The following is a 21,798-nucleotide window of genomic DNA, read 5'->3' on the forward strand; positions in this document are numbered from 1 at the left end:
CGGTGTCGCCACCTTTCCTCTCTCAGCCCTCTCTCTGCCTCTCACCATCTGCCATATCACCCTTTTCCTCTCAACCCTCTCTTTGTCTCTCACCAGCTACCGTCACGGCTTCCGTCACCACTCACCAGCCTTAGAGTCACGACGGTGCTGTTGGGAATAAGGAGTATGACCACAATTCAATCAATCATGTGTCAAATAATTTGTTATTGTTATTATATTAAAATGTTAATATAATAAGGTCCATGATTAAATTTAGGGATTTATCATTGTGATAGTGATCATAATATTGAGAGATAAATCTTTTATAATTTAATCTAAATTGTTCTTGGTCATAGGATTATTAAAAAGGACATTAATAATCCAGAAAGATCAATATATATATAATGGTCTTCATTGGATAAAGATTAATAGATCTCATTTATTAAATTATATATATAGATGATGTATATAGAGATATGACCATTGAACTGACTCACTTTGAGAATTCCTAATGGTTATAATTACCGCATGTTTGTCAATAGGATATTCTCAAGATGAACATAGTAAGAGTTTCCTTTGACCTGCGACTGTCATAGTAATTAACAATGTATTTATTATACTTTGATTCCGGACACCTAAAACCTTAGGGTGCTAGTTGAATGGATATTGGGTATAATTTAAATACTTGTAGAATTAATGATTAGTTAATAAGGAATCCGTCAACTCTCGGTAAAGAGTTTGAGCTCTATGATTATAATGACTGAGATGAATAAAACCTTGGCCAAGGGGATTGAATGAATGAAGAAATGAGTTTCTTAAGTCACTCACAGTTCATTATAATAATGGTAACAAGTTAAAGTTTGACAATTAAACCATACTCTAAGGGTTAACCAAGAGTCGGAAAGATGGAAGGAATTATACTTTATTCTTCTAAGGTTCTTAGTAAAAATATATTACTTCATACTATCGGATCGTTGAGGAGTATTGCTAGACGCTAACCTTGATTAGTAAATTTAGTATGACTAATTTACTACCCGCTTAGTATTGAACCTATGGAGTCACACACTAACAAGTATTCTAATCTTTGCTATAAAATTATTTAATTATTATTTTGATTTAATCAAATAGATAATTATATTAATTCAAATGGAATATTATTATATTCTTTGCTAGTACCAAGGATATAATAATAATATGATAATTGAGAATATTAAATGAGATTTGAGAAGAATTAGTTATTCTATTTCTAAATTTGAATGAGATCCTAACTGATTATGTTTCAAATTGAGTTATGATATGATTCCTAAATTTGAAGGATTCAGATTTGGAATTTTAAGATATGATTTAAATTTGAATTGAGATTCAAATTTAAAATCAGTAACAAATCTCATACTATATATATGTATGCCAAGAGTAGAGGAAGGTGACGGAGGAGAGAATAACAAGAGTTTTATTCTTTTACCTCTACAAACATAAACGTATGTGAGCCTAATTCTTGGAGAAGAATTTTATGGTGTGCAAAGAGTTGCAAGAGATTTCTCAATTTAGATCAGATATCCATTGGTCAAGGAGTTGACAGCAAAGGTTGGTCTCGGTGTGGATACACATAGCGCCTTCGTACAATCGAAGGAGAAAATGATTTTTACTAGCGTACACAGGTATTTAGATCTGATCTATATATTAAATTATTGAAATAAAATTTAAGCACAAAATAGATCTTTAGGATTACTTTCTTTTCTTCCGTTGCGTGTTATGAACATATGTAATCCTTCAGGTGCTGCACTACTTCTCGCCTCTCGATGATGACGAGTTGACGACTCTCAGCGACAACGAACGCGAAGTGCGACGACGCTTCTTTGATCCTCAACGACGACGATTGGTTTTCCTGTCTTGGTCACGACGGTGTTGTCCCCGGTCGTCCTCTTCTTCTCTGCCGCTAGTCTTCTTCTTCTTCTCTTCTTTGACCTCTGCTCAAGCTCAGGTAAATAATTATTATTCTGATTAGGGATTTTGATGATTGGAACTTTTGATTAGGGGTTTTGATTATTGTTCTGATTAGGGGAGGTTCTGCAATTATTTGTTTTTAATTAAGAAGCATCATATTTTATTTTAAATTTGTTTTTGGTTTTAATATTTCCCAATTATTTTCAGGTTTTCAGGTACTGTGGCTGCTGTGTTAAGGGGTTGTTGGTTTATAGACTACTCTGATTTCCTAAAATTGTTGATTTCTATTGTTTTTTGATGTACTACTTACATTGCTGTTACATTTCTTGATTCTTTTCCGTCTGTTAATTGTCTTACAGCTTCCTGAGCTTCAGAGAGGTTAGGGGAGATTGCTTGAGTTAGTTATAAATGGTGTATTTTAGAGGAGAGGAAGAACAAAGAAAACTTTAGCATAAATTATTAGAAGATATTTGAAAATGAATGGGATAAACACAAAGATGACTTATGACAGGGCACAATAGCATCGGTTGTTTCATGTATCTAACTCTAGTTATTGTTATTGTCTTTGTTGTTTTGTGTATTGTCTAATCTTTGTAAGCTATCTACACCTAGTGGGATAATATTATTAAACTTTGTTTGCAAATTTTTTTCTTTTAATTTTATTTTTTTAAAAGTGGGTTCTTGTAGCTGTGAATCTATTAAGATTTTTCTGAGTGTCTGATTTTGTTTCCTCTTATTAGTCCACATATTGCTTGAGTTTGTATGAACACTACATAGCTACTCGGCACACAATGCATATTTATTCTCAAGCCTTGGAGAAGCTTCCCCCACACATTCAACAGGTTTGTTTGTTATAGCCTTGTGATTTAAAGCCTCAGGCACTTTATTGTTATTTTCTCTGTTCTTATATTTTCCTGCTTGTTTGAAATTAGGTCAACATGGAAAGTAATGGAAAGGGAGTTTTGATTGATGGGGTACCTCTACCATTTGAAGCTGGTGAGATTGATTTTGGTAAACTAGGAACAAACAACATAGATAGAGATATTTTGCTATAATTTGTATTTGAATGTTAGTTTGTGTTTTTTTGAACACTAATATGTAGTTTTAATTGATTATTATGGTTGATGAGGACAAAAACTCATAAAAATTTTCATGAAAGTGTTACAACTATATATGTTAACTAGATATTTACGTGGTAGCACCAGATTAGATTTTAATGTAAAAGTGTTTTATGTTGAATGGTGCATAGAATTTAAACTCTATTTTTTAGTTACGATCTTGTGGTCTAACCACAATTTATAATTGATTTGCTTCGTGCAGGTGAGGTAGCAGGGAGCAATCATGATGAGCTAATGTCAATTTTTTTTTTGCACATCCAGATGCCCTTGCCTATGAGAAGGTACATTCATAATCTCTCACTTATTATCTTAGTCCACCCCTCTATAAAACAGAATTCAACAGCAGATATTTAGTGTCAATCATGTCACTGACATACTCTATGTTTGCATGCATTTGTTTGGGTTAATTTGAGGCTTATAATTAATCATCTTCTTGCAAACTCTGGAACAATTGCAAAAGGAGAATGTTCCACCACATCTTGTGGCACACAAGGTAATTTTTCAAATGCTCATATATTACATTTTGAACTTACAAAATAACTAGTTCCATTTATATTGCATTAATGCACAAATATATTACTTGTTTTTCTATGAAGATGGCTTGTTGAAAAATCTCATTTGTGGAAGCTCCTGACCTTATTAAAAAGATTACTATTGTTATTTTGGGCATGGACAACTATTTCTCCAGCAATTGGTTCTCTGATTATGTTTTATAAGTGTAGTAGGTACTGTCATGGATTCTTATTGTTTGTATGATATGTTTCCCTCATGAGATGCATTTAGGATATAAGATGTAGAAGAGTAGTAATATCCATATTAAAAGGTATTAAGGTAATGAATATCAGAATAAGATATTTTATAGGAAGCGGATATGCTAAATTTCAACTGGTGTAGTATAATTGTCATAGAATTTGATCTAGGATCTCTACTTGGGATGTCCTTTATCCTCATATATTTAATGAATATTCTTAACTGTATTTTATATACAATTAAATGTTGGTAAAATAATTTTTTAAAAGTCCTGATGCCTTTTATCAAGAACCTGCATCTGCTTGGTGATGTTCGTAAGAACAATATCTGATGATGATTAAAAGTTTAAAACTCATGAGGCTGTTAATTTCTGTGATTTTAGATCAAATTGCACATCATTATTGCAATGCATGAATTGTTACATGTTTTTTAAATCCCATTTGAATAGTTAAACATTTTTTAAAACGGTTAGATTACATTGCCAATTTGATAAAAATAGCAACTGTAGCATGCAGCCACTGCCATGTTTAGTTTGCCTAATATTTTTTATATAATTATACAGGATAATTTTAAAGATGTTAATGAAAATTAAGATGTTTATCATATGATGGTTTATTGGCAAAGATGGAGTGTTGGAAATTGAAAGATGATTGATTAATGAGTTTTATTAGAAGATACTTATGTAGGATATAATATTTTAGTTTTTCGTAGTTTAGTACACTACAACATTTTTTGTCTATTGCAACATATGTTTAAAACAACACTTTAAAATATTGTCTAAAATATATATAGACAACACTTTATACTAGTGACAAAAAAAATGAACTATAATAACATATTTTAAATCAACACACTATAAGTGATGTTTTTGATAAATTAGAAAACACTTATTAAGTGTTGCCCCATCAAATATACAGAAGCAACTATTATAAAGTTAATATCTTACTTTTTATAAGAGTTGTCTTTAAATTTATTTTAAACTTTATTTTGTAAGTGTTGTCTAAATGCCTCTTCTAAAAAATAAATTTTATCTTTAATACATATTTTAACTTTGATTATCATTTTCTATCAATTTTAAATAAAACAAATTCAACTTAATAACAAAAAACAATAAAACACAAAGTGAATTACGATTAGAAGATCAGAGAACACCACAAGAAGAGGATTAGGGTTCTCCATTGCACGGGAAAAAGAGAAGACAGAAGAAAAAAATACACGGTGAGGGGAGAGAGACAGAGAGTGATGAAGAGAAGAAAAGAAAGGGAGAACTGCCATCAAAGGAGGAAGAAGAGAAAGAAGGAGAAGAAGACGACGGAAAGAGAAGTTGCCACCGCCACTTTCTCACCGTCTCTGCCTTGCGCTGTTGTTGTTGTTTCTACCTTGCGCTGCCAGATCTGCCACTACTGTAATCCCTCTTCTCTGCTCGCCGCCGTCGTGTTTCTCATTGCTCGAGCTCACGCCTTATTCTGCTCTGCTCCGTCGTGTTTTTCTGCTCGCGCCGTTCTGAAACCTGTGCTCTGCTCCGCGTTCTGAAACCTTTGCTCTGCTCTGCCGTGGTGCCGTGCTCTATCCTCTCAGGCAAATCGACAACTCTCCGCCGTTCACCTCTTTCACTCAAGCCTCTCGCCTCAGCCTCGGTCCTCAACGTCTCTTCCCCCATCGTCGTCGTTGAAGGCTTGTAGATTGATTTTACATACTACTTGATTAATATAATTGAATTGTTGAATTAATAACAATAGTTCCAGTATACATCTCTCTCTCTCTCCACGCACATCTCTTTCAGTTTAATCGATTGAAGAAGCTCATATAATCCTTTTCTTCTTTTCATTGTTTTTGTAGTTTCGAGTTCGATCATGTCGAAGGACAAAGACTTTACCGATTTGTCGCTCACCTTCAAATACCTCTTAGGTTTGATTTAAATTGTTGTTTCTTTTTTGAGTAATCACAATTTAGCAATGTGATTATAGTTTAATTGTTTCATAATTTTTATAAAATAGTATTGCATTCTTAGGTTTGTATTTTGTTGTTCTGTTTTGTGTTTGGGAGTGCTTAGTTGCCAATCTTTGAACACAGGCATCTTATGTCTCTGTGTTTTCCTCTGAAGATTATCAAAGAAGTGTTACTAATGGTGAGCTTCAAAAAAAGATGAATGATGAAAAAAAAAGATTACAAGGTGCTGTACTTGCTCTGTTCTGTTTATTTTTAGGAACATTGTCTTACTCCTCTACACAATCAGTGGTTTGAGTCATGTTCAGTTTATTTATCAATAAAAAGTTTGGAAATATTGATAGTGCACTAATTATATATAACTAATTCACATGAATTAATTTTTATGGGAGAATCGATTTCCCTCTGTTCTTCACAATGCACATTCATTTATGGCATTTTACTAAGCTGATGAAAACCTTTTTTGTTAGTTGAATCAAAATGTATTCTTATTTCATTTATTTATGTATTTTTTTCACATTGTGTCAAAATATGAAAGATTGTGCACGTTGTTATGGTTATTGAAATTTTGTGTTGGACTATAGCAGCAATCGAACTCTGAAGCCAATGACCGACTCTGTCCATCTCCTCCGCAAACAAAAGCACTTACTTGTCTGGTCTGATTTTCATGTAAGAGACGACATTGCCATATACATTTAGAAACATTATAAAAGAATGAAAATTGATGCTGGAAGAAAGGCAGAGGCATCAAGCAATAGCCAATTTCTTAACTTGTGTCTAAATTTTGGTATCTACTTTTGTTTTATCAAACATGTAATTAGGATCCTTCTTTTTGGTGCATTGCAGCCATGAATTGAGGACACATATGGCTGCAATAATTGGGCTACTTGACATTCTTATGTCTGACGACTGTCTAACCAACGAACAGTGTGCAACGGTTACTCATATAAGAAAATGCTTGACGGTGCTGTTCCGGCTTCTTAATAACATCCTGGATCTCAGCAAGGTGACATATTTAATTATTTTGCTCAAGAACATTCAATTATAAGTTCCTTGAAAAAAATATGCACTTGTTTGGAAAAACTTTCTAAAGATTCATAGAATATAGGTGGAATCAGGAAAGCTAATTCTAGAAGATGCTGAATTCAACTTGGGAAGGGAACTTGAAGGACTAGTGGATATGTTTTCTGTGCAATCCATGAATCACAGTCTAGAGACTGTCTTAGACCTATCTGGTTAGTATATAATATGAATTATATTTTAGTATGAATCTAAAATCTTATTTTGGTGACTAGAAATCTCTTCAACAATGATTTTGATGCATCTTGTTAATTGATTGTCCTTGCAGATGAAGTGACTTTGCTAGAGTAGTCCAAAGTTTTGCAAATTCTGATATGCATCTTGTTATATTGTCTCAGTCATTGGTTACTCTTTTTTCTACTTTTTGTTTTTCTCCAAGTACAAATAAGTAGTTTCGTTGTGATTAAGTTCCTTTAGAGTGTGTTGCCTGAATTGAAGCAGAAAACAGAGTGCGAGTTTTGTGAGAGCATCTCTATTAAAGTAACTGTTTAAAATACAATTGTGCTATGATTTGTGAGAGCATCCTAATTCCAAAGTCTTTCAATTTCCCAAAGCCTGAATCAATCAACCCTCCTCCGTAGATCGAGTAGAGTAGACTCATTGATTTGTGCTATGATTTATCTACAACTAGAGGATAGACTATTTTTCGCTGTTTAATTTAGAGCAATCTCAACAACTTATTTATAAATTTCAGAGAGACGGCCCTTGAAAATTCCAAGCAACTAGTAAGGAACTTAGAAACAAAGCTTGACTCAGCTAATGCTCAGCACCTTAAGGAGAAAGAAGAATGGGGACTAAGCCTTAAAAATGTAGAAGAAACGTGGCGAAGTAACAAACCTTGGCTGCCTGATGAAATTGTAGCTTATACTTGTATGAATTTGATTTTAGAAGGTTTAACCTCAACTTAACTTTGCAGTCAAATGTGACTCAATGAAGGCTGAAAACGAAGCAACTGTTGCACAAGATATGAAAAAGGAGTTGCAAGAGTTCAAACTGCAATATAAAAAATTGAAGGTGATATTAAAGTTCTTAAACATGTGCCTGATGGACTTTAGTTCCTCTGATTGTTTTTTCCCCTTCTTTATTTTTCCCCTTCATAGGTTGAACATGCTTCATTTCATGATATTGCTGATAAAATGATTGAGGAGAAGGATAATGAAATATCTAGACTTTCAGATGATAATAGGAATCTTCGTCAATCTCTTCAATCAAGACCACATGTTTTTGCTTTTATGTTTTTTTTTTCCTTTCCTGCTTTTAGTAAATCATATGATTATTGAGACATAGATCTGGTACTTAACATTCATGTGATCTTGCATATTTATTCTACTGGTCTGACAATGGTGTGCTATAATCTCAGGTTGACCACAGTGACAATGATAATTATAACACAGGTATTAATTCATTTATATCCTGGCAGAAATTGTTCATGGTTTATTAACACAATTTTGAAAAATTATTCAGATCCAACTATTTTTAGCTCAAAAACTTAAAATGAATTTATCAAATATATTGAATTGAATTAGATTCAGATTCGATCTTCGGCTTAGTAGGATAATAATCTATTTTTTACACTTGCCTGATCTCTATGTAAGTTTCAACTTTTAATACTTTTAAATGATTTATGTTATAAACTAGAAGTAATTTTCTAGCAAAAATATTAAGAGAAGAAAAAAGATAGAAGACAAGAAGAAAGAAGTTGTGCAAGGACTTAGTGTATAACTGTTTAGTTAGTTAGAGTCTTAGCGTGTTAGTTGGTTAGGGATGTTACTGTCTCTGCATCATGATTCATGAGCAGCTACCTTTTAACCAATGTAATGCACATATGAAGCTAACTCAATTTAATATCATCAAGAAATTTCTATTATTATAATTTTTCAGTTTTAATGATAAGTTGCTTATTTTTTTTATATATATTATTTGCAGATTTAGCATATGGAACAAGTCAAGCATAGATATAAAATATGCAAGTAGATTGACATTTTTTGACAAATATTAATTACTATTTTGTTATGACAATTATTGTTAGACAAGAATTTTATTGTTTTGTTGAGGATTATTGATGAATATGTATTTGAAATACTAATTGAATTTTTTAATGTCTATTTTAATTAAAATTTTATTATTAATTATTGTCTCTTTTATAAATTTTTTTATTGTGCACAAATTTATTTATTAATTAAAATAATTATATATGTATGAACAAAAAGTTTTATTGTAAATTTTATTTTTTTGTATTTTTAATACAAAAGTAATTTTTATTTTTATCAAAAAGGCAACCCTTTTATTAGTTGCATATTTTGAATATTAAACAACATTTGTATGGTTGCATATTCAAAAGAAAAAGCAACACTTGTATAGGTTGCATATCCAAAAGAAAAGGCAACACTCGTATAGGTTGCATATTCAAAAGAAAAGGCAATACTTTAAAAGGTTGCATATTCAAAACTAATAAGCAACACTTTAAAGTATTGCAAATTCAAACTTAGAAGCAACACATAAAAGCGTTGAATTTTATTGTAAATAGGCAATATTTTTTAGTAGTGGTCAAAATATAAGAAAAGACAACACTGCAAAAGTGTTGTCTCAAACACACCTTTGAAGTGTTGTTGTTTTTCAACCAAAGGCAACATTTACCAAGTGTTGCTTTTAAAAGCGTTGCGTTTGAAACAAAAAAGTGTTGCCTTGATCTAAGGCAACGGCTGCATATGCAACGCCGCCTAAAAATGTTGCCTTAGGTCCAAAAGTGTTGCCATAGATCAAAAGCAACCTTTTATCAGCCTTTAGACAACACTTTTTAAATGTTACCTCAACCTGAAAATGTTGTAGTGGTAGTAGTAAACTCTAAGTGGTCTCATGTATATTTTGATATAGGTATGTTTAATTTAGTGTGAGGTGTATGAATATTCAAAATTATGTTCATTCTAATACTTTTGGTTCATTATAAATATATTTTGTTTCAAGATATTTTTATTATTTAAAGAAATTATTTAGTATTATTATGTATTTTTTTTCATTCTATAATATTTAACTAATTTAATTAAAAAATGCAAAATTATATATGTAATTATATTACTAAATATTAAGTTGTACAAAAAATTATTAGAATATATATATATATATATATATATATATATATATATATATAGTAAAAAATTGAGGGACCTAAGGCTACACTTATAAATAGTAGCCATGGTATACAACAATGTGGTTACGCTTTACAGGTGATGTAGTAGCGTTGAAAAGCGTAGCCTATTCTAATAAAAATGGAAGCTAAAAAGCGTAGCTTTTAGTTCTGGATAGCATCACTTGAAAAACGCACCCTATTCCCAAACACCAAAAACGTAGCCCTTAATGCAGAAAAGCGTAGCCTTTGAGAATAGGCAACGGCTGAATAGGTATCCCCCACTAAAGCGTCTCCGTAGCCCAAAAAGCGTAACCTTAGCTTAAGGCATCATTTTTTTTTTTTTACTTTTGACTACACTTTTCAAGTGTACCTGAATGAGTGTTTTTTTTGTAGTACTTTACGCAGAATAAGTTATATTTCGATTGTCAAAAATAAAAAAAAGGTGGATAACTGTAAAAATATTTTGACGCTTAAGTTAATATATAATTAATGAACTTTTTTGGAAAAAAAATAATATCATATGACTGTCTTTTTCTTTTTCCTTAGGCTGACTTTTTTTATATGTGTAGCATATCACTAGTTATTATCGGTTATGATCACGCTAATAATAAAAAATAAAGACGTTAAGAATGGTTTGTGTAATATCAATATTAATCGTTGATTTGTAATATTTGAATTCGAATTATGGCGTGTAGCTGATCAATAATAGGTATATCAGTATATAACTTACCAAATTATAAGTTGAATAATTACTGATAAGAATGATTTGTAAACACTCAATTAAATTTATTCAAAAATTAAGGTATTTTAAAGCACTTTTCAAATAGAGATATTCTCTACATCCAAATAATTTTGACATCCAAGTTCATCCGAGTAATTTTAGGTCACGCGCTTACGCATGGAACGTCTTCTTCTTTGCTTTCTTCTTTGCGTTCCTCTTCCTCCTCATTCTCCTCCTTCTTTTTCGCGTTCCTTTTTTCTTCACGTATTTTTTCCTTATCGTCATTCTTTTGTTGTTGTTGCTGCTGTATTTTTTTGTTTTTTCCTCTTTCTCTCCTTGGTGAAGAAGCAGTAGAACGTGAGGAGGAAGAGTTTTGAATTGTGCATAACAGAAATGAACCAAACATGTTACTATGGTGAAACAATTGTATAATAGTAAATGAATAGAACATTATCCATTATATAAATTCAAATTTGAACAGCTTTCTACATAATGAACCGAAACATGTACTCATGGTGAAACAATTGTATAGTACTGACTGAACGAAACATAATCCATTATATAAAATCAAATTCAAACACACATACTCATGGTGAAACAATTGTATAGTACTAACTGGGCAAAACATAATCTATTATATAAAATCAATTTCAAACAGCTTTCTGCATAATGAACAGAACACGTACTCATGGTGAAACAATTATATAGTATTGAATGAACGAAACATAATCCATTATATAAAATCAAATTCGAAACACCTCTGTCTACAATTTAGAGATAGATTATCAATTCAATTCAATTCAATTTAGATCCAGAACACATGCGTCCATTCAATTCAATTTAATTCAATTTAGCAATTGCATTCCATTTAATTCGATTGAAAAAATAATTCATTAGCAAAATGTTGGTATTGTTGGTAATGACGATAACGAAAGAGGAGAAGAAGAAGAAGAAGAAGAAGAAGAAGAAAAGGAGGAGGGGGAGAAGTAGAAGAAGAATCTGTGTGTGCGAAGAAGAAGAAGAAGGAGGAGGAGGAGGAAGAAGGGGAGGTATAAGTGAATTTAAAAGAAAAAGAAGATGACATATGCGTGTATTATTTAAAAGAAGAAGAAGCATTACGGAGGAGGAGAAGAAGATAAAGCGCACGCTTTTTTAATGAGAGTGATTTTTGTTGATGTTGGACCTACTTAAATAAAACTTGGATGAAAAAATATTTAGATGTTTAGCATAGCCCTTTCAAATATATGTGTATAATGATTAGGGGTGGCAATGGATGGGGGTAGGTAGGGTTTGGATCCAACCCTAACCCTACCCGCGGGTTGAAAATATCCCAACCCTAACCCTATCCACTCTTAACCCGCGGATACCCGATCCGACCCGCGGGTTACAAAAAATATACAACATTATTATATAACTTGATGATAATTTAAAATAGAACTGATTTTTATGTAAAAAAAATTAAATTATCAATTAATGATTTTCTTTTAGTGGTTAAGGATCTTTTGTATTTATTGAGAGGTCTTTAATTCAACATCCACTTAAAACATATTTTTATATAAGTATATAACATAAAGATATATAGAGTGCGGGTTGGTCGGGTAGGGTTGAGGTTCAACCTACACCCTATCCGACCCGCACGAGAACCCTACCCGCACCCTACCCTACCCACTGCGGATCGGGTTGGCAACCCTACCCGATCGGGTGGGATCGGATTGGGTATCCACGGATAGGATACATATTGCCACCCCTAATAATGATAGTTGACCATTTATTTTGGATATGCGAGAATAATAAAGAAGGGGGCATAGTTGGAATAGTATTGTAAGGAGGACAACAATAATTTAAAATTATTTTTTTAATTTATCTCTATAAATTTATATATATAATATTTAAAATTATATATGTATTATTTTTACTATTATTTAAAATTATATTTTTATTACATCTAATATTATATATTTATTTTATAGTAAATTAATAAATATAAAATAAAATAATTTTAGATTTATTTGGATTGATTTTTATTGTTTCTCAAATATTTTTGTAGCAGTAATATTAAACCGATAATAATCTTAAATTACCTTAATTATTTAACTTACTATCTATAATTTCATTCATATAACATTTAAAACCCATATTTATTATATCTAATACTATATATCTATTTCAGAAGTAATTACTAAATATATAATAAGAAAATTTTAGACTGACTTTGACTAATTTGCTACTATATAAAGTAAGAATATATTTTATGAGTAGTATAAAAAATTTTACTAAAATTTATTAAAAGATAATTTTTTTTATATTTTTATATATTAAATACATCAAGAAATTAAAAAATATTATTATTCTCTTAAAATATGTCTTAAAAACATAAGTTATTTAACTAATAATAATAATCCTAAACTGTTGTTTATTCCCTATTTTAAAAATTGGTTGATAGTTTTAAAAAATGAATTCTTAATGATATAGATTTACACGCTTACAAAAACAAGTTGATAAAAATATTTTGAACCAAATATGGTATAGAGATGTGTAGCTACGTTATTAATTAAAGAAAAAGTCTAGGGCAAAGCAACTTTGTTAAATTCTGACCAGTATATAACCAACAAAAAAAAGTGAGTTATTAGATAAAATCTCCCACCAATCTTACACCATTAAAATCATTATTGATGACTATTTAATAGTTACAAATCACAAAAATTACTAGTCCTGACATTCCTCGTAATTAAAAGATGGGATAAAATTTACAGTGGAGAGTGTAGTGTGAAAATAATGGAGGAGCGGCAGTAGACAATTGGCAAAAAGTTTATGAAGAGGATTACTCAGCTTTGAATAAGTGGATAAGGACGACTTTAATTGGAATTCAATTTTACTTTTCTTTTTATTTTCCTTTTTTGTTTTCCTTCACCACCCTGTGACGTTTCCATGCAACATAACATAACCCCTCATCCGCTTATAAATTCACCAACACTGACCCTGCTCTCTCTCCATTCAAATACTGCACACATCATTCTCCTTTCTTTCTTTTTCTTTTACTGTTTTACATTTCTCGCCATGAGCTCCTCAAACAAGAGCACTATTAAGAATGGTGACACCCATAACTCCCTTCAACTGGAATCGGGGTCACGAGAACAGCCAAGTCCAATCTGGAAGCTGGTGGCGGTGGCCTCCATCGCCGCTGGAATCCAGTTTGGCTGGGCTCTACAGCTTTCCCTCTTAACACCTTATAGCCAGCTTCTTGGAGTACCTCACCAATGGTCTTCTTTCATCTGGCTTTGTGGCCCCATTTCTGGCATGATTGTCCAGCCCATAGTCGGTTATTGTAGTGACAGATGTACATCCAAACTCGGCCGCCGTAGACCTTTTATCCTTGCAGGCGCCGCTGCCGTTGCCATAGCTGTTTTTCTCATTGGCTTTGCCGCCGACATCGGCCACGCCTTTGGGGACAACCTGACCAAGAAAACCCGTCCACGCGCCGTAGCCATTTTTGTGATCGGATTCTGGATCTTGGACGTGGCGAACAACATGCTCCAAGGCCCCTGTCGAGCGTTTCTTGGTGACCTTGCCGCGGGAGACGAACGGAAAACGAGATTGGCAAATGCGTTTTTTTCATTCTTTATGGCAGTAGGAAGCGTATTGGGTTACGGCGCGGGTTCCATTAACAGCCTCCACAAAGTGTTCCCATTCACGCAAACAAAAGCGTGTGATGTGTTCTGCGCAGACTTGAAAAGCTGCTTCTTCTTCTCAATCCTCTTGCTACTGGTGTTAACCGGTGTGGCTCTGTTCTACGTGCAGGACAAGCCCGTATTACGTGAGAAATCACGCGTGGGAGAAGAGGAAGATGAGAGGTCCGCAGTGGTTGCATGCTTCGGAGAAATGTTAGGGGCACTGAAGGGGCTGAAGAAGCCAATGTTATTATTGATGGCAGTTACGGCAATAAACTGGTCGGCGTGGTTCTCATACTTTCTGTACAATACTGATTGGATGGGTAAAGAGGTGTACGGTGGGGAAGTTGGGGATCAAGCGTATAAAGAGGGTGTCCAGAAGGGTGCTTTGGGTCTTTTGATAAACTCAGTGGTTTTGGGTGTTATGTCTTTGGGTGTGGAGCCCATTGGACGTGCGGTTGGTGGTGCCAAGAATCTCTGGGGAATTGTCAATTTAATCCTTGCCGCTGGTTTGGCCATGACTGTTTATATCAGTAAGGCAGCTATGCATGAGCGCCATCTTAACCCGCGCTATATTGGTCATCCCTCCACCGCCGTTCAGGCTGGAGCCTTGTCCTTCTTTGCCATTCTTGGCATTCCCCTTGCGGTAATTATAAATTGTTTTTTTTTACCAAAGATATGAGACTCGAATTCGCAATCTCTTAATTGAGTAGGGGGAGATTATGCCATTTGAGCTATAGCTCATTGGCTTGCGGTAATTATAATTTATTATTGAGAATAATACAAATTGCATGCCATATTTATTAGGATATATTCTTGTCTTAAAAACGATTATTTATTTTATTTCATTTCTTACTTTAATCTATATTAATTAATGATATTTTTGTTTGAATTTCAGATAACATTTAGCATCCCATTTGCACTAGCATCCATCTACTCAAGTGAAACGGGTGCAGGACAAGGTATCACACTACAAATACTAAGATGACATACACTACACTTTTTTAAAATAAAATAAAATTAATTAGAAATCAATTATTTTTTAGTCAAAACCACCTGATTCATATGGGAAATTGCAGAGAAAAAGAATTGACCCTTTGTGTTAAAAATGTTCAGGTTTATCTCTGGGAGTTCTCAATCTTGCAATTGTAATTCCACAGGTCAGAATATATTTATGATATAATTGGAGCAAGTGTATCATATATGTTGTCTATTTCAAGATATTTTTAATACTCATAAAAGTTAATTTTTTTATTTGAAATAATTAAATTAGCTAACAAAATGTACCATTGTACTATATATGCAGATGATAGTGGCAGCAATCAGCGGACCATGGGACAAATTATTTGGAGGTGGTAATTTGCCGGCGTTTGTAGCAGGTGCGGTGGCGGCTGCCGTGAGTAGCATAATGGCATTTTTTATGTTGCCGTCTACGAAGCAATCAGAAGCGGCTAAAGCTGCACTTCCCATGGGCGGTTTCCATTAGGTTGCAATATTTTTGTGAAGATCAGAAGGGAGCATTTAATTTTCAAGGTTCCCTTTTGTTTTTCCTTTTTTGGGGGTGGAAGCCATAGAGAACAAAAATCTTTTTACTGTAATTTTAGATTGTCTTTGGTGCTTTAATTGATTAATTAGGGATTGTGCTTGTTGTAATGTAGATAACGCTGTTCTTGCAAGAGTTGTGTTATGTTCATCGCTTGTTTTTGGTCTTTTTTCGGTTCTTCTATCAGCTATCAACTAATAATGCACCTTATTACCATGTTCTTCTATCCTCTTCTTGGTAATCCTCTTTTTTTGTGTACATTTATGATTAAATAAATTTGATATCTATTTATGAACAAGTTTCAATTTTCAAGATTTTTCAGTAATTCAATTCTCCTTTTCAGGTCTTAACAATAATTTTTATTAAGGAGACCATTTTAATAAAGACACTAAAAATGTCTTTTTTTTTTTAAGACGTTTACACATGTCATGTTATTATTGGACATTATTATTGAACCGGTTAATAAAAATAAACCAGAATAAAATCTGTTTATTATAACAACAATAATAAATCCAATTGTCAGCATTATAATTATTAGACTCGATTTGATTCGATCGAATTATACCATTTAAATCGAATATTTTTAAATTTTTTTATAAAAAGACAATTATATTCCTGACTTTTTGTTTTTCGGACATTTAAATCCCTAAAAATTTAAAAATACAATTAAATCCCTAATAAAAATAGGCTTACTGTTATTGTTATAAAAAAAATCGATTTTATTCTAATTTATTAAAAAATTCAAAAATAACCAATTCATTAATACGTCTAATAATAATTCGACACGTAAATATCTTTACAAAAAGACGTTTTACGCTCCCTTTTATTAATTCAGTTGCGAAAAAATTAATGACAATTCAATTACAAAATTCACGTTTCATCATTTTCCCTATTTTAACATTTGACTATTTGGCCACGCAAAATTCAAAGAGTAGTTGACAACTTTTTTATGCCTAAAATAGGGAAAGGGAAAGGCAATTAAATTCATCCCAATCTGTTTATGTGTGAAATATTTTGATAGGATTAACATTTGACTAAAATCAAAGTATTTAAGTTTTGGTAATTTTAAAATTTTTGTTTTACGAGATTTTCCGTATTAATATAAATATATTTTGACAAAAATGGCATAAATTTCCTTTTATAACCAGGAGTGAGAAACGGGGTTAGATGACTGATGAGGTTACGAAGTAAAATAATAAAAGCTTTAAAGGTTAACGCGTTTTCTTTATTAGCTAACAAGTAATAAGTTACTATATATGTGAATAGTAGATTAAAGCGCATGCCAGTCAATCAATTTATATTAAAATTTTTGGAGTCCTGTCACGTAATTACTGAGGTCTACAATAGTAATTCAATTACAATTTACAAGGGCAGTTATGACACTATCGCTATATAGACAGAGGAAGTATAGGAACTCAATATAATATTTGTACAATGTGTATAATAGAGGTTTAAGGATGTTCGATTCAATATTAGAGATATAATCATTAGTGTTATCTTTTCTCATCAGCTGAAGCTTTTGGGATGAGTAGTATCATGACATAGTATCAGAACTCTAAATCCGAAAGATCAAGAGTTCGATTTTTGGTAAATCTCAAAATTATCTTAAATTTTTAGAATGAGTGGTTTCATGACTCTATCAATAATTACAAAAATAGTATATTAATAATAATTATTTTCATGTTTCAACACTACCATGCTTTTTTTTTCCCTTTTACATGCATTTTAGTGCCATGTTTGACTGACTAATATATGCTAGTTTGACTCTCTTTTGTATGTCTAACGTTTCGGAATTTTATTCTCCCTGCTTTTATTATTTAATTTTCTGGATTTCATTTTTATCCATAATCATGTTTCAAAAGTGATTATCAATTATTTCACGGATTGAAGCCCATTTAACTGAGAAATAGTATTTGTATTATTCTTTGTATATATATACCTTCTTTGTACAGTATATCTTCAAAGTATATTTAAAAAAAAAAAATCACTTCTTATTAATTACTTTTAATATTAAAAATAAAAATATAAAAAGGAAATATATACAAAGATAGCACATATAGCATTAATCCATCTAATTTTATTACCATTCACATGTTGTGCGAGTTCTTTGTCTCTGATCTACTATTGTGTATATATATATATATATCTGTGACTTTTTGTACATATGGTTGAACCTTAGTCATACAACACAAGTACATATTAAAGAGAATCATGAGTATCTTGTTCCATGCTGACCCCTTACTTTTGCTTTCATTATTGTTCCTACAAAAAAATACATAGTACGTATTTTATATGATTGAAAATCCGCATTTACGTGAGTTAACACTTAACACAGGAAGGGTAGTCATAAATCATAATCTTATCTTTATATATATGTAACCACTGTAGAATCACATGTTAGTTTTCCTAAATGCAGCTAGTAAATTTACATTTTTGTTTTAAGATAATTCCATATCTTGTAAGAAGAACCTTCAATTTTTTTTCATGTAGATGTATTGAAGTTTGATGCTGCAGCCTGCAGACTTGTGGTCATTAAGCTCAGCAACTTTTCTGCATGTGATAGTAAATATTTTTAGGATGTTCTCGTCCTCATCTTTTTCTTTTTCTTTTTAATCCAAATTAGGGGCACGGGCGTTTGAGAGGGAAATTAGATGTGAACAAGTCTTATTTAGTGTACATGAATTTTATTTTTGTTTATTTTATTTTGGTCCTGCATCCGGTGTTCATCGTAAATTATGCAATTATATATGTATCCACTAAAAGAACAAACAGGGTATAATAAGCCCACAGTGGAAACATGAGTTAGGTACATCGGCTTTCTTTTGAGAGCGAATAATAATAAATGGGCATTCTTTAGAGAAAAAACAAGGTGCATGACTTTCCTGCATATAATCTTCTAACTCCATGGCCCATTAAAAAAAAAGGCTAAAATCTTCTGCATCAATTTTTTTCAAAAACATTTTTCCTTATGGTTTTTGTAAATATCAAGCAACCCTCAATAGAGAGTACAAACATACAAGGAAATATAGTGGACAACTAAATTTTTTTTGTGATATTTAATTTTTTTGTGTTATATCATCAGTAATAAAATTTAAAATCTAAAATCATTTTAGTACAGTTAATCTTATTAACTAATGGTTTAATTATTTTGTTGATCCTTATAGTTTTACGAAATTTTTAATTAGGCCTTTGTACTTTTTTTCTTTTATTTAGATCACTGCATTGTTTTTTTTAATTGAGTTCCTATAAAATTATGTCAATTACTACCAAGAGGAACCTAATTGAGAAAAAAGGTGGTGCAAGGATCCAATTAAAAGAAAAAAAAGTATAGGGACCTAATTGAAAATTTTGCAAAACTATAAAGATCAACAGAGTAATTAAACTGTAACTAAATTGTAACATTTGGCCACGGATTCGTTACTCTCACTTTTATGTAGAAGTATCCCTAACCACCGTAAAAATATTTACAAATAGAACTCCATTTTTTTGTTTTTAAAAAAACTAATAATTAAAATTTGCTTCTCTATTTCTTACTTCTTTTACACATTCTCCTTCTCTTTATCAAAATTCAATGAGATGAATCAGTTGTCTCTGCTAGGGTTTATCATTCATTCTCCACCCTTCCTCTAGATGAGACAATCCTATTTCGCATTCCTCCTTCTCCCTTCTCTTTTTATATTTTGTCGCTTTGTTCTTCTTTCTCATTACTAACTCCGATCTCAATCCTTCTCCCACGCGTCTGCCGTGCGAACTACTCTTGTAAGGTTTTATTTTTATTTTATTGTCTTTTCTATGAAAATTATGTGAATTTGGATGCTTTTGTTCTAGTAGGATTCCACAATAAATTTAAGACTCGATGCAAGTATAACTAGTACATAACTCAGTATTTCTATTTATGTAATGATCTATGTAAATAGACAATACTTGTGCAGTCAATTGTAGCAAAAGCGAAATCTTTCAATGGATTTTGTAATAATTTTTTAGTATCCATAAATAAATGTTTCTGACTAGTGAAGATTGATGATCTGTTTAAAATTGTTTCTCTTTAGTTAACAATGGCATAAGATAGTAAGCATTTATGATAAATGCATTTCATGAAACATCCACCCTTATATTCGGAACATGAAATTTATCATGCAATATTTTAACTGGCGTTTAAAGTTTCGATAATGTTTGGTAGTATCTATAATACAAATGTTCTAAGAATACAGGTTTGAAAAAAATCTTAAAAACAAGGTGTGAATTGTAGTAAGAGATCTAAGTTGCTTGTAAATTTTGTCAAAATTTAGATGATAGTAAAACGAAGATGATGTTAATATTTTACCTTTAAGATGGTGTCTCCTGGTATAAACTTGTGTCTATTATGATGAAGTGCGTGAAGAAGTTAGGTTGCAGTTCCTATATTTTCTAATTGTAGGAAAGTATCAAGTAGCACTTTGTTTTTTGTTTGCATTTTGGAACTTGTACCTCTATTTTATTCCATTATTATTTTTTTGTGTGCTTAATTTGTGACATGCTGTGATTTTTAGAATTTTTTAGTTTTAAAGTACTAAAGTAAAAAAGTGATTCTCCGATGTAATAAGAATAGTCTCACAATTTGAATTATATAATAACATTTATTTATCCGTTAGTATTTTTTCATTTTGAATCCATTTATCTGATGAATGAGTTAAATATTACTTTATTTCATTGGACTTCATCTTATCTCATTTGTTTGTTCTTTTGTTTGCAGGAAAAAAGTTTTGCATTTTTACAAGTGCATGGTAAAAGCAAAAGTGATTATTGAACCATAAACAAATAATTATATTCTAAATATAAAGCTCTAGACCATTCAAGTAAAATGGTATTAGAAAATAAGTTTATTCATAATTACTTTATGAACTTGAAGCTGATCGGCACATGATGACTTTTACTATATTGGTTGCCTAAATTGGAAGTGACTAGAAAATGCTCTAGACACTGAAATAGTAGGAGAAGGTGCATATTAGTTTTCAAAAATTGGGATAATATTCTGATGTAATAATTGTTTGACTTTATTTTATAATTGATGTTATACTTTGTAGCTTTATAGGATTACATGTATTGAACTTTGATTGTATTGTCTAAAAAGAAAAAAAAATAACTATATTAAAATAGTTCATTATTCTAGAGATGTAATATAAGACTTTTTTTTTTTTTAAATTAAGATCCATAAAGTTTATCCAAAACTTTGAGAGTGACAAATTTTGAGAAAATAAGGATGTAGCTTAGGACAAATATATTAAATAATTTTTAATATATAATCAGTTACTAAAAAAAAAAGACAAAATATATTTATATGTATGATGATTCACTTTTAAATCAGTGTGCAACTAAGTTTTAAAAATTTCTATCATAGGTGATAATTTTTTAATAAATCATATTCGGGTCTAATTTATTAAGCCTTGAAATAACATAAGAATCAAGAGATAAAAAAATAATTATTTTAATAAGATAAGATGAGCAAAACGAAAGATTATTCTTAAGAAATTTATATTATTTACAAATCAAAGTTAGAAAGTATAAAATAGTGACTATTATATCAACCTAATTTTTTATTCTTGTTCTAACTTAATAAAAATTTCAAAAAAAAAATAAAATTACAAAGGCAGTAATGGTTCTAATGCACCATACATAAGCTTAACAGCATATAAAATTTTTTTGGCATTTATATCGACATTTAATAGGCAACATTATTTTGGCAATGTCCTCCCTGTCATGTTGTAGCATGTAATCTTTCTTTATTTTCTCTAGAACTGCATCTTTAGGGATGTAAAAAAAATGAATAAATAGAAAAAGAGGTCCATCCTATATTTTCAATACTAGAATCCTGATTGAGTGTGTATATAAAAGTAAACCAATCATGATACTCCAGGATCAAATGATAACAGATATAGTTGAAC

The 21,798-nt window shown here is 31.3% G+C and overlaps 1 protein-coding gene across 1 annotated transcript; it reads left to right on the forward strand.

Moving 5' to 3' along the window:
- The first annotated feature begins 13,594 nt into the window (after positions 1 to 13,594).
- LOC107645033 (sucrose transport protein SUC8-like) lies at positions 13,595 to 16,103 on the forward strand. Its single transcript, XM_016349041.3, has 4 exons — positions 13,595 to 14,980; positions 15,233 to 15,296; positions 15,451 to 15,494; positions 15,641 to 16,103. Exons 1-4 carry the CDS (start codon positions 13,595 to 13,597, stop codon positions 15,818 to 15,820), a joined length of 1,674 nt encoding a protein of 557 aa, XP_016204527.2. The 3' UTR covers positions 15,821 to 16,103.
- Positions 16,104 to 21,798: the final 5,695 nt, after the last annotated feature.

The sequence above is a fragment of the Arachis ipaensis genome, chromosome B9 (genome assembly GCF_059453495.1).
Source record: "Arachis ipaensis isolate K30076 ecotype BB chromosome B9, ASM5945349v1, whole genome shotgun sequence".
Classification (NCBI taxonomy): domain Eukaryota; kingdom Viridiplantae; phylum Streptophyta; class Magnoliopsida; order Fabales; family Fabaceae; genus Arachis; species Arachis ipaensis.